This window comes from Salvelinus sp. IW2-2015, linkage group LG17, assembly GCF_002910315.2.
Source record: "Salvelinus sp. IW2-2015 linkage group LG17, ASM291031v2, whole genome shotgun sequence".
Classification (NCBI taxonomy): Eukaryota; Metazoa; Chordata; class Actinopteri; order Salmoniformes; family Salmonidae; genus Salvelinus; species Salvelinus sp. IW2-2015.
The window spans coordinates 24,358,930-24,373,516 of record NC_036857.1 but is presented as its reverse complement, the minus strand read 5'-3'; the positions used below and the strand labels follow the sequence as shown (position 1 = coordinate 24,373,516).

General features: G+C 44.5%; 1 protein-coding gene across 14 annotated transcripts in view; it reads left to right on the top strand.

Moving 5' to 3' along the window:
* hspg2 (heparan sulfate proteoglycan 2) overlaps nt 1-14,587 on the top strand; it is a 176,020-nt gene that overhangs the window by 128,013 nt on the left and 33,420 nt on the right. For 13 of the 14 annotated variants that reach the window (XM_070447994.1, XM_070447993.1, XM_070447992.1 and 10 more), the window contains one exon: nt 2,303-2,451. In XM_070447994.1, the coding sequence (XP_070304095.1) occupies nt 2,303-2,451 (149 nt within the window). The remainder of the gene's footprint in view (nt 1-2,302; nt 2,452-14,587) is intronic. The other variant, XM_070447985.1, reaches the window with a different exon arrangement.

Here is a 14,587-nt window from a genome sequence, read left to right as displayed (position 1 = left end):
ATGAAAGCCCTGTGCTGATTTAGACACTTAATAGCGCGTTTTTAAGTTCAAAAGATTGCGACCCCCCCGCCCTTTGCCTCACAATGGTTGATCCACTGCCAGTTCTTTAGCTGGCAAAGTAATAGAGGGTTCGTATCTACTGTCCGAAAGGGATATGTACGTAACTGACGTGAGGTTAATCCAGTCAATCCATAGCAGGTCCATAGCAATTATTTTATTTATTTTTATGTTGGCAGGGTTCACACACTAGCTGAATTTGCAGAGCTACGGCGCAAACTAAAGCAACATTAACTATCAAGCTAGCTAGTACCTATTCCATTTATGTGGCGTCGTCAAAGATGGAATCTTTGCTATCGTCAATTTATTCCAAGATCAGCATGCAGCTGTAGTGCTTCGACGTCCCTGTGATAAGGTTAGCGATAAACTGAAGTCCAAACTGAACAGAACAGAACTACACATCTCTTCTACCATTGTCTTAAATATATATAATGGTCTCGTTGCAAAAGATAAATTGTCGCTAGTGAACTTTTTATGTTTTTTATTTCACCTTTATTTAACCAGGTAGCAAAGATTATAGCAAACACACAGAAACGGAATTGGTGCTCGCTTGCTTTACAAATTCAGCTATTGTTGGAAGCCAGCCAATATGAAACAAACTATTAAAATTACAAAAGGTTGCAGCATGTGTTGTGGTAAATGTGTGTGTGTGCAGCTAGGCCAGCCAGCCAGGTAGAAAAATGGCAGAAAAAAGTAAGAAGACGGACATCAGAGTATTTGTCAGTACACCAAAACGCATAGTAAGAACTCTAGTAGCCTAATCTCAAAGACTAGTTGATAAAATGTTCATAAGAAAGAAGTGAAATGCTAATGGAATGTTTCACAATGATGTCATTAGGCAGAGCAGGCAACAGATGGACACAGACAGCAGAGCTGGGGACAGATATGCAGGGACAGATTGGCAGAGACAGGGAGTCTCAGGTAAGTTTGTTGAGTCTTTGTTGGCAACATTATGAAAGGTTCTCAATTTTTTTGACTTGTAAAATAGGGCAAATTGGTGCGTATTATTAATATTATTGAAATTACATAGTTATGTTTACAGTGATATATTGGGGGGGACAAATCATATTTTTCCCAAGATGGGGGGGTCGTGTCCCCCCCGTCCCCCCTGGGATTTCCGCCTATGGTTACGGGATCGTAAAACGGCAGCCATCTCTTTCGGCGCCATTGACCTGAACCCAATTGAGAGGGTTTGGGATGAGTTGGACCGCAGAGTGAAGGAAAAGTAGCCAACAAGTGCTCAGCATATGTGGGAACTCCTTCAAGACTGTTGGAAAAGCATTCCAGGTGAAGCTGGTTGAGAGATTGCCAAGAGTGTGCACAGCTGTCATCAAGGGGTGGCTACTTTGAATAATCTAAAATATATTTTGATTTGTTTAACAGTGTTATTTCATAGATTTGATGTCTTCTCTATTATTCTACAATGTAGAAAATAGTAAATAAAGAAAAACCCTTGAATGAGTCGGTGTCCAAACTTTTGACAGGTACTGTATATATTTTTTAATAATAGCCTACAATCTTTGAGAATTTACAGTCACCAAAATAAAGCTAGACAATCGGGCCCCCATTGATTTTGTTATAATGTTTGAGCATAACAACACGGCATTAGTCATGCCAGAATGTGTAGAATTGCAGGAAATTAGCTTAAAACTGAAGAATTCTCTCCTAGCTCCATGGCAAAATGTATAGAACTGCAGGAAATTGGCTTTAAAATTGCAAAATGTTCTTTCAGCTCCATGGCAAAACGTGTAGATTTGCATGAAATTAGCTTTAAAACTGCCCAATTGTCTCTCCGCTGCCAAGATGAGCGCCTCAAATGTTCTTGCCCAGGACCCAGACAGAATTCAGCCCATTTCTGCGCCATATCTCACGCTCACCATCTAAGCCCCATTTTGATTCAGAAAAAACCCGGCACAACTAATTTCATAATTATACAGTCAATTTCTTAAAATTGGTCACTAAAACCATACTCAAATCTATATTCAGTAGAATGTTTTGAAGAAGAGATGATGAATCTACTTTTTACTTTTTACTCAAAACACACCTCAATTGGGTCAGGAAGCAAAAAAGTTTGGGAACCCCTGCCCTACGTACACAGTGGGTCTCAACATCAACAGCAGGCCAATGTCACAGGTTCATAGGGTGGTATTGTTACTTGAGAATACTCTGAATCCGGCCCATTGTCTACCAGTCTTGTTGGGTACTCATTTGGTCATCTCCTGTTTCCTTCCTGTGTGCTTGAAAGCTTCAGGTGCCAGCCTGCCCCACGTGCAGGTGAGCCCCCAGAGGGTGGACATCTATGAGGGTGAGACTCTGAGGCTGTACTGCAGGGCTGGAGGCAGGCCCAGCCCCGGACTCACCTGGAAGAAACAGGAAGGACAACTCCCCCCGCAGGTAAACACAGGTCCTTTCTACCTGATACTTTCTGCCTGGGACTCAGGATGTGGTTGGGATATATCCTGATCTGAAGAGTAACTATTATGTATTGTATATAATATCTGGTGCTGGTATCTCACCGTGGGTTGTGTTGGTGAAAAAGTGAATTCTGGTGTATAGTATTTTGACATATCGTTATTGTTTTTTCCTTCTTGTGTTTCCTTCTTCCCTTTTTTTATTCCCACCCTTTTTTCTTGACGTTTTGCTCAGGCCATTCCTTCTCACGGTTTCCAACAGTTTAAAAGCAACAGTCTCGATGTGTTACAGAGACGTATTGAGGAGCTGCAGGTCTGTCCATCTGTCCTCTGTCTCTATGTCTGTCTGTCTCATCTCTTACTTCCCACCTGTTGTTCTCTACTGACCTTGCTTCAACACACTGTCTACTAAAAGCATGATCAAACGTTTCTTTGATTCATCATCACACACTGTAACCACCATTAATTCACTACAAGCAAATAGCTTCTCCCAAAGCATCCATGATACTTATGGCATGGTTTAGTTGTTGTTTTTGTCTTATAAGTGTTACATCCATCCATCGTCCTCCATTTTCAAATTTGTCCACATGATCATATCATCCCTGACATTTGTTTGTCCTTAACAAACCATTGATCCCCTCCATTCTGTTCACATTATTATTAGTATTGCTCTATGTACACACCCAGGCCCCAGGGCATAGCTAGGTATTTGGGACATTGCTTCCACGTGCCAGGTTGTGGGCCCGCCCCCCCCCCCAGGGGCTTTGCGTTAGTCCCTCCGTACCTTGTGTCTCCTCTGCTACCCGAGGCCCTGGGGCTTTGTTCTGCTCAGAGAGCTTCAGCGTTGTGTCAGCTTTTCCCAGGGGGACTCGGGCTCTGCCGTGCGGCCACGCAGAAATTCTGTGTGCTCTCGCAAATGGATTGCTTTGAAAACTTGTGAATGGGTTCAGACACACATTGAGCCGGGCCCGCCACGGCTTTCTGCTCACTTTAGCCTGGCCTCACGGTCGACTAGGCCGGAGCTAAGCAGCTTTGTCCACGGATGGAATGCCACACCACCACCTCCCAGATACTGTAATCACCCATCCCAGCCCTGACACACCCTTTTAAATTCTCTACCTAACACCACCCATTAAATTCTCTACCTAGACACACCCCTTTAAATTCTCTACCTAGACACCCCCATTAAATTCTCTACCTAGACACACCCTTGAAATTCTCTACCTAGACACACCCTTTAAATTCTCTACCTAGACACACCCCTTTAAATTCTCTACTAAGACAACACCCATTAAATTCTCCAGTTAGTAACACCCCTTTAATTTTTCTCTAGACACCCTTTAAATTCCTTTAGGTGTACTGCTGTGGTATTCTCAGCCATAACACTGGTCCATTTTATACGCTGATGTTTTATAAGGTTTTAAATTATTGACAAGGTCCACCCCACTGTCAATTATAGTTAAGTGTAAAGTAGTTGCTTAGGGACTCAATTTAACATCACCATACACAGGCTGATTATTTCCCCATTAAAAAAGGAATCACGCTGTCTTACCATTGTGTTTGGTTGTTGAACATTGGGATTCATTTAGAAATGAAGGCATAGGGTTGATGATGTTGTAAGTAAGTAAACATCTGTAATGCATTTCCATGATTTCATACCATGGATAGAGAAGATTTGTTTGGCCTGTGATGAAACCATTGGCTCAAAGCCCTATGTCAATGTATCTTAATTCCCTAACAGTTTCCATTCCTGTCAACATTGTACTGAATCATTTCAAACAACGATTTATTTTAAGTGTACAAAAGTATCCAAAAACATACTACTATGGACTACAAAACATACTACTATAACCTACTGTAGTCTACTACTAACTAGTGTCAAAGACATCTACTGTATGTCATTGGTAACTATTTCAATAGTGATTCATTATTTGTTGTCAATTCAACATTTTTTACTGTAAAATCATCATAAGTAATGTTGATGAAACTAAACATTGCTGTTCTCAACAACCAACCAACTGGTTTGATTTTTGTTTTCTTTCGTGCAAGGCACAGCAATACCTGAAAAAGCCTTTTTAATGATTATTATAACACAACATTGTTACAAATCACAACCATATAACAATGGTGTATAATATATATATATGCTGAAGATTCCACCTGCTATGTGATTTTGTTGGTATTGCCTCGTTGATTAAAAATCATGTCAAGTATGTCTTTGTGTTTGCACCATTTGTGGTCTGTGAAATCAATGTTTATAGAGTAGGTGTTTCGTCTATTGATTTGGGTAGTGACATTATCAATTTGTCATGTACTTCATACCAAGTAGTCGTTTGTGTCTAAGGCCATTGTGACATAGTCTTCATCCCTCTTCTTGCTCGTTGCCGTGTCCTCTCTAGGCAGTATGGAGCGCACAGACATTGGCACCTGCTAATCCCTAACATCAAGTCGTCTGACTCTGGCACCTAACTTGTGTGTTGGGCACCAACTCCATCGGATCCTCAGAGGCTCGCATCGAGGTCACCGTCAATAGAGGTGAGAGGGTCGCAACTTGGATCGTTTTCAGTAGGGTACACATTTTAAAATTGCTGTGCAACAATATATAAAACCTGCTGTATTTTAGTGGACAAGTTCAGATAGTACTGATTCATTCTGTTTCAAAACATTTTTCGCACGACTGAACACGACCCAGTCAACGTACCCAGAGGAGTACTGCTGTGTGTTGACAGTAATATAACTTTAGTAAAGTGTCTGTATCCTGTGTTTTGTTGCTGTGTAGCAATAGGAGGAGACACGCATCTCGTCATCATCACCATCACCTCCATAGCTGACGTCCAGGAAGGGACAGAGCCTGGACCTCAACTGTTTTGTCCCTGGTAACCCGCCACCTGCTGTCACCTGGAGGAGGGAAAGCGGACGCCTGTCCGCAATCACCAGGTTGGAATACACACACACACACGCACAGCTAGTAAAAGCCAATTGTTAATGTCATGAAGAATTTGTTCTGTTTATTTCAGCTGAATAGTCACTCATATGTACTGTGGTGTGTGTGTATTGTGTGGTGTGTGTGTGTGTGGTGTGTGTGTTGTGTGTGTGGTGTGTGTGTGTGTGTGTGTGTGTGGTGTGTGTGTGTGTGTGTGGTGTGTGTGTGTGTGTGTGTGTGTGTGGTGTGTGTGTGTGTGTGTGTGTGTGTGTAAGAGTTAGATTGCACTATTGTAAAGTGGTTGTTCCACTGGATATCATAAGGTGAATGCACCAATTTGTAAGTCGCTCTGGATAAGAGCGTCTGCTAAATGACTTTTAAATGTAAATGTAAATGACTTAATGTGTGTGTGTGTGTGTGTGTGTGTGTATGTGTGTAGGTTCTGGGCACCAAGCTGCGTATCCTCTCTGCCGGTCCCGATGACTCGGGAAGTATATCTGTCTTGTGAGGGAGGGCTGGGTACTCCTGTCCGTCAGGCCTCAGTCTCTGTCTCAGTCAACTGCACCTCCTCTCGTAAGTTCGCTAAAGCCAGTTCCCCCCCCCCCCCCCCCCCTCTCTGTGACAGTACACTGACTTAACAATGAACTATCCTCCCCCACTAATATCACCAGGGATGACGGTGACGCAGACAGAGGCATATACAGTAGGAACTTCCTGTTTTTCTAAAGAACTTTATTTAGTGGCCTTTTGTCAAGGTACGGTGGGTACTTTTCCAAGTTGTTTGTTTTCCCAACCCCTCCCTAAAGTGACCTCAGAAGAGTATGTTTTTCCTATTCCACACTGATCTCATCCTGGTTCAAATTTCCTGGGTTTCTAGTTTCTCATGTTCTGTTATTTGCTTCCCGTGGAGGCTCTGAAAGTCTAGACCTATAAGTATCATGATCTGGTACTACAGTACACGTCTGGTAAAAATGTTGTAGGATTAGAACCAAAGTGAACTGGAGTGGAGTAGAGAAATGTTGTCCCTGTTGTATGTGGTGTGTTTCCTGGAGCAGGTCTGCAGAACCCCATCATCTCCATTGAGCCCCACGTGCCATCGTTGCGACAGGGAGAGTCAGCCAGCTTCAAGTGCAGAGTCTACGGTGGAGCAGAGCCCATACGGCTGGAGTGGAAACTGTCCAACAACCAGCCCTTCCTGGTGAAGGCCTCCCATTATTTAAAAGTCATTGGTGGGTGGGTGGAAAAAGTACCCATTTTCATACTTGGGTAAAAGTAAAGATACCTTAGTAGAAAAGGAAATCAAGTAAAAGTGAAAAGTCACCCAGTAAAATACTAACTTGAGTAGTCTAAACGTATTTGGTTTTAAATATACTTAAGTATCAAAAGTAAATGAATTGGCAAAAATATACTTAAGTATCAAAATTGCTCAATATTAAGCAAAACAGACTGCCCAATTTTTCATGTTTTTATAATTTACGGATAAGCAGGGGGCACACACAACCCTCGGACATAATTTACAAACGAAGCATGTAACCTAGTGGTTAGAGACATTGGGCCAGTAACCCGAAAGGTTGCTGGACGAATCCCTGAGCTTTTTTACAAGGTAAAAAATTCTGTTTGTTCTGCCCTTGAGCAAGGCAGTTAACCCCACTGTTCCCCGGCGCCGAGACGTGGTGTAGATTATGGCAGCTCCCCGCACTCTCTAATTCAGATAGGGTTGGGATTAAATGCGGAAGACACATTTCAGTTGAATGCATTCAGTTGTTTTACAACCGACTAGGTATACTCCTTTCCCTTTTAGTGAGCCGCAAGATCAGAAGGCAGTAGGGATGACCAGGGATGTATTGGACAAATTTTCCTGTCCTGCTAAGCATTCAAAATAACTGTATGATTATTTTGGGTGTCAGGGAATGCAATGGAGTAAAAAGTACATTATTTTCTTTTAGGAATGTAAGTGAAGTAAAAGTTGCCAAACTTATAAATAGTAAAGTAAAGTACAGATACCCCAAAAAAACTACTTAAGTGGTACTTTTAATGTATTTTAGTAATATTCATTTCAGATGTCAGAATCATGTCATTATCCACACAAGCAATACCTGAATATCTACAGAATATATATACTATAATATAGTCCTGTATCCAAGTTACATTTCCTTCATATTTAGCTATGTTTTTTAAATAAACACACAAAGTTGCTGCTTGTCAGAGATGTTACTTGAACAGACTAAAAGATTCCACATGAAAACCTTTTAATTCTGTAGACCATGTGAAGGTTGCCATTACGGCACTGTCATCACCAATCGCTGCGCCGCCCTAGCAACCAGGGCACCTACAACTGTGTGGCTACCAACCTGTTTGGAAATCACCCAGAGATCGTCTCTCTGAATCATCAGAGTATGGCACACGCACACACAACACACAACACAACAACACACAACACACACACACACACCACACACACACACACACACAACACACATACACACCCACACACACACACACACACACACACACACACACACACCACACAACACACACACACACAACACATATGGTTGTTGATGTTTCTGATGTATTCACTGTGAGCATCTGCCCTCGTTACGACCCCCTTTAAGTAATGCCGTGGCAACAGAGTGACCAAATGGTTGTCGTCCCTGATGATGTCATCCTTCCTTCCAGAGCTCCTGTAGCGACCGTCACCCCTCAAGGGGCCCGTGCAAGTCAGGATGGGTGAACCCATAACTGGATGTGCCAGGCTTCCGGGGAGCCACGTCATCTGTCACATGGCAGCAAGACTGGAAAGCGCCCCGCAACACCATGGCTTAGCAGCCCCTGTGCCCATGGAAGTCCAACGCCGTCATGCAGGTAGTGTACTGCATTTGTTGTTTTCCCGATCTCAACTTCCTATGAACCTCCAAGTCATTGGTTACTGAGCTTTTGTGCTGTACTGGAAGATTAAAGGCTTTTTCCTAAACCCAGATTAAGTTTAAATCCAATGTTCTCAAATTCAAAGGGCTTCCTTGGTGTACAGACTAGGCTAATCTGTGTCGGGTAACCTGCCCTAGTATTGGATGTCATTCATTTTCGCGCTAAAACTAAATGACAGGTGTGCTATGTATTCTACGCTGGCAGACCCCGGTAATGCTTGTTCCCCTTCCGCAGGTCCTCGTGGCCCGTCCAGAGGACAGTGGTACCTCACGTGTGCAACAGCCCGCACGACGAGGGCACCACAGAGACAGGGTGGAGGTGATCGTGGAGGGGGCTGGCAGGTGGCCCGTCACGCCCCCGGTGCCTCTTGTGCCCGATCCCTCATGGTGGTTGGTGAGGGAACAAGAGCACCACATCTGAGATGCGACGCTACGCGGTAACTAAAAAGACGAACAAGCTAAACTCCACCTTTAAATTAACACAATGAGTACTATAGCAAAGAATACTTGTTGTATTGGTTTGTACTGATACTGTTAGTGGCAGGAAACTGTTTTATTTTATTATTTTTTTTATAAAATAACGTACTTATCCCCCTATTTTCTCCCCCAATTTTCCGTGGTATCCAATCGCTAGTAATTACTATCTTGTCTCATCGCTAACAACTCCCCGTATGGGCTCGGGGAGAGACGAAGGTCGAAAGCCATGCATCCCCGAAGCCCAACCCAACCAAGCCGCAACTGCTTTTAACACAGGGCGCCCCTCCACCCGGAAGCCAGCCGCACAATGTGTCGGGGAAACACCGTGCACCTGACCCCCTTGTGTTAGCGCGCACTGCGCCCGCCGCGCCACAGGAAGTCGCTGGAGCGCGATGAGAAAAAGGATATCCCTACCGGCCAACGCCTCCCCTACCCGGATGACGCAGGCAATTTGTGCGTCGCCCCACGGTCCTCCGGTCCGCGGCCGGCTGCGTTACTATGAGCCTGGGCGCGAACCCTGAGACTCTGGTGGGCGCAAGCTAGCGCTGCGATGCAGTGCCCTAGACACTGCGCCACCCGGGAGGGCCCGAAAGAATAGTTTTAAGTAAAAGAAATTATGCAAATGAAGAGCTGAGAGGAAATGGATGTTAGCGTCCCCTCCATCTTTGCCTAAGAGCATAGAATTGGCAGACAAATAAATTGACTGATACAAGTCCTTTTCACACGCTGATATTCATTGTGTTTTCAAAAATCAACTCTTCAGGCTTCCTGTCCCTAAGATCACGTGGTCTAAGGCTGCGTGCCCTCTTCCCTGGAGACATAGGCTAGTGGACACACGCTGATCCCTGCCCAAGTTGTTGGCCGGGCAGAGCTCTGGAGAGTAAATCTTGGACGCCACCAACAACATGGGCCAACCACCGAAGTCACCATCATGCTGGACGTGGAGAAGTGAGTCTCAAAATACTGTGCACAGCTGGTCTGGCCCAGCTAATCATGAGCGATAGATTGTTTCAATAAATTGAGCAAGTTCCCAGTCTTTGTAACATAAACATAATGGAAAGATAATATGGATCACTTAACAACTTTTCAAAAGTCTGGGGGTACTTAGAAATGTCCTTGTTTAATGTCCATTTGTTGTCCCATTAATAACATAAATTGATCAAAAATGATACGTAATACAGTGTAGACATTGTTAATTGTTGTAAATTAACTATTGTAGCTGGAACGGCTTGATGATTTAATGAATACCTACATAAGGCGTACAAGGCCCCATTATCAGCAACCATCACTCCTGTGTTCCAATGGCACGTGTGTTAGCATAACCATAGTTAATCATTTTAAAAGGCTAATTGATCATTAGAAAACCCTTTTTGCCAATTAGTTACAATAGCTGAAAACTGTTGTCCTGATTAAGGAAGCAATAAAACTGTCCCTTTAGACTAGTTGAATATCTGGAGCATACATTTGTGGGTTCCGATTACAGGCTCAAAATGGCCCAGAAACAAATAACTTTCTTCTGAAACTCATCAAGTCTTATCTTTGTTCTTAGAAATGAAGGCTATTCCATGCGAGAAATTGCCAAAACTGAAGACTCGATACAAACCTGTTTACTATCCTTCACGAACAGCACAGAACTGCCTAACCAGATAGAAAGAGGAGTGGAGCCCGGTGCACAACTGAGCAAGAAGGAACAAGTAAACATTAGAGTGTCTATTTGAGAAACACCTAGATGCCTCACAAGTCCCTCAACTGGCAGCTTCCATTAAATAGTACGCAAACACCAGTCTCAACGTAAACATGAAAGAGGCGATCCGGGATGCTGGCCTTCTAGGGAGAGTTCCCTCTGTCCAGTGTCTGTGTTCTTTGGCCCATCTTTATCTTTCTTTTTAATTGGCCAGTCTGAGATCATGGCTTTTTTTTCTTTGGCAACTCTGGCCCTAGAAAGGGCCCAGCATCCCGGAGTCGCCTCTCCACCTGTTGACTTGAGACTGGTGTTTTGCCGGGTACAACCTACAAAGTCATTTACAACGTTAAAAGTCTGCACTGTAATTTTCTGATCAATTGATGTTATTTTAAAAGGACAATTCTTTTCTTTCAAAACAAGGACATTTCTAAGTACCCCACTTTTGAACGGTAGTGTATGTATAATTATGAATACGAGTAAACTGAGATCGATACACCAAGAATAGATAATAAAGAACTGGTCCACTAGTGTATATGAAACATAGCTTTGCCCATTGTGAGTGAATGTTGGTCTAGTGTCCCGTTCCTTGCTTCGCTCAATGAGTAGCAATTGTCCCAAATCAAATCAATAAAATGTATTTATAAGCTTTTTAACATCAGCAGAATGTCAAAAAGTACTCTACAAATAAACCCAGCCTAAACCCCAAAACCAAGCAAGTGCAGATGTAGAAGCAACGGTGGCTAGGAAAACTTCTGAGAAAGGCAGGAACTAGGAAGAAACTAGAGAGACGCAGGCCCTCTGTAAAGTGGCCAGTCCTCTCCCTGGCTGTGCGGCGGAGGTTTATACCGAGTCATGGCCCATTTAAGGCCAGGATGGTTCAAACGCCCCATAGATGAACCAGCAGGTAAATAATAATCACATTGGTTGTCCAAAGGGTGCAACAGGTTCCAGTACCTCAGGAGTAAATGTCAGTTGGCTTTCAATAGCCGAGCATTCAAGAGGTCGAGACAGCAGGTGCGGTAGAGAGAGAGTCGAAAACAGCAGGTCTCGGGACAGGTAGCACGTCAGGTCAGGTCATGGGGGGGGGGGGGGGGGGTGGGGGGGGGGGGTACTGTCAGGTCATCCTAACGTCTCAATACCAGTCCCTGTCTCTACTCTCTAACCCTTCGTGTCTCTGGGGATACGCAGCACCTCCCTATGCCACCTCCCTGCCCGACGACGTGGCAGTTGCGTGTGGGCGAGGTGAAATACGGCTGCAGTGCCTGGCCCATGGACTCCCCCTGCTCTTCCAGTGGACCAAGCTGAACGGCAGCCTGTCCACCAGCGGCCGACGTCCAAGGAGGAGACCTCAGATTAACCTAGCCATACCCGAGGACGCTGGGGCACCTACAAAGTGTGTGCCACCAAACAAGTGGGCACCAGCGAAGCACAATGCCAAAGTCACTGTCAGGTGTAAGTACTGTGCTCAGGTTAACAAATTTTGTCTGTTCTTATTTTGCAAACCAAATGAGACCGACAGCTCAATTACTTTGCAATGGGAAATGCTTTCATGAGAAGATACCTAACAGCCATGCGACTGAGAACTCAAAACAGAAATGTGTTTGTGTGGTGTGTGGATGTTTGGATGTGGGTGTGTAGCCCCCCTGGCGTGCGTGTGTCTCCCTCAGGTGAGGTAAAGCCCGGGTAGTGCTGTAGAGTTTACCTGCCTTGCCTGCAGGAGGCCTGGGGACCACCATGGAGTGGCTGAAAGGAGGGAGGAGCCCTGCCCCCCATCACATCAAAGATGGGGGTTTGCGAAGGTGAGTAACCCCACAGGAGAGACAACCTCACAGCAGGCAGTCAAAAAATACCTATAATGATCAACACAAATAAATGAGGGTCCAGAATTAACCTAACTTATTACGAATCCAGGATCAACACAACTTAAAGAGATCCAGGATCAACACACTTAAAGATGATCCAGGAATCAAACACAACTTAAAGATGATCCTGGATCAACCAACTAAAGATGATCCGCTGGATGCAACCCAACTTAAAGATGATCCTGGACAACACAACTTAAAGATGAATCCAGGATTGCAACCACAACTTAAAGATGATCCAGGAATCAACACAATCTAAATGAGATCTGTCGTGTATCTCCCCTCCGGCTCTCAAAGGTCACCAGCTGCTCTTATTACGCACACCTGTCCACCATGCGTTACGCGCACCAGCGATCATCAGAAATCACCTGGACTCCATCACCTGCCTGATTAACCTTCCCTATATATGGTCCGCTCCTTTGGTTCTTTTTCCTAGGCGTTATTGTTTTTCTGTTCCAGTGTTCATGGTCTGTACGCTACCGTGTTTCTTGTTTTGGTCTTATGTTAATTTTTAAAAATAACTCCCTGAATTGATTCCTGACTCCCAGCGTACAAGGAATCCGGATCAAACCAGAATCTGGTGGAAATCTGGTGATCTTGGTGAAATCTGGTGACTGGATTTCACCCACTTGGTGAAATCAGTAAGTGCATTTTTCGTGTCATCTGTCTTACGCGACACATTGTTTGGTTTTAATTGTAGGAATTGAGAACCTGGAGGCAGCGCAACGAGGCATTACATCTGCAGAGCCACCAGTGTCACGGCCAGGCCCCAGGACTCCCGCCAAGCTCACATCCAAGGTCGGTCCAACATCCACAAATCACTGAGATACACTGACACGAGTGTTTGACACACAACCCTGAGTTATAACAGTGAGAATTTTGTATAGCAGCTCTATGCATCTATTATAATTCTGTTCTAAAATCAGGGGCAATAAAACATAGATTGCCCGCAAACCAGATCCGGCACACGACCTCAATTCCAATTTGGCCCGCAAGTGAGGGAATTTGTAATTAATTTTTGGGGGTTGGGGAAACGATCTCAATTGACATTGAAATGGCTTTAAACCAAACCGAAACTGTTGTAGAAACTGTTTGACACCCCCTTAAATGTATCCATTCCAGCATTAATTATGTTGGTATTAACCCTCTCCCGTTCCTAAGCCCTGCCCCAAAGGTGATGATCAACGTGCGGAGCCGCGGTGCAAACAGTGATGGTGGGTTAAGCTCCGTGGAGTTTGAGTGCCAGGCAATCGGCGACCTCCCAGCCCACGGTGCGCTGGATGCAGGTGGGAGGGCCCCTGCCCGGCACACATCATGGTGAAGGAGGATGCTGAAGATCGGCAGGTGTCCGATGGCTGACGCTGGAAACAGTAACCGCTGGTACTGCACACACGGTGGCTCTGTGCAGTTCTCAGGGTCCTACATGTCCAGTGTGAGTAGAAAGAGAAGTGTACTGAAGCCTGTACATCTGCAAACACACACGGACCACAAAGACGCACACACACACAACACACATACATACTCTAATAGCCCTTGTCCCCTCTGATCATGTATTGGTGGATGTTTGTTTGTAAAGCCCTACCCCAGATCGCAGCTCTACCAGAGCTGAACGAAGTGACAAAGTAGGATCAGAGATGCTGTTCTGCTGCCCTGTGTGGCATCGGTTACCAGGTGGCCTGCCATCCAAATGTCCAGGAGCCAACAAACTAGTAAAGATAGTGCCTATCTGTTTCTGACCAATGTTCATCTGCCTTTTGGCCTGGTGAACAAGGATCCTGATTTGACCCTTTGTAACATGTTCTGTTCCTTCCTCTCTAGCTGGATGGGAACTCCCTCCTAAGTGTAGAACAGGTAGTCAACACTTGACGGTTCCCGAAGTGACCGCACGAGGATTCTGGCACATCGCTGTGCACCTGCCTCGCAACAAGCGGGCCAAAGTGGAGGCCTTAACCACCCTCAAAGTCCAATGGTAGTCAGTGTAGAAAACACACTTTGGGAGGCAAATATACAGTTGGAAGTCAGGAAAGTTTACAACACCTTAGCCAATACATTTAAACTCAGTTGTTCACACATTCTGACATTTAATCTAGTTACAAATTACCTGTCTTAGTTCAGGTAGATACCACTATTCAAGAATAGTGAAATGTTCAGAAACAATAGTAAGAGAGAATGATTCATTTCAGCTTTTATTTCCTTTCATCAACATTCCCAGTGGGTCAGAAAGTTTACCATTCACTCAATTAAGT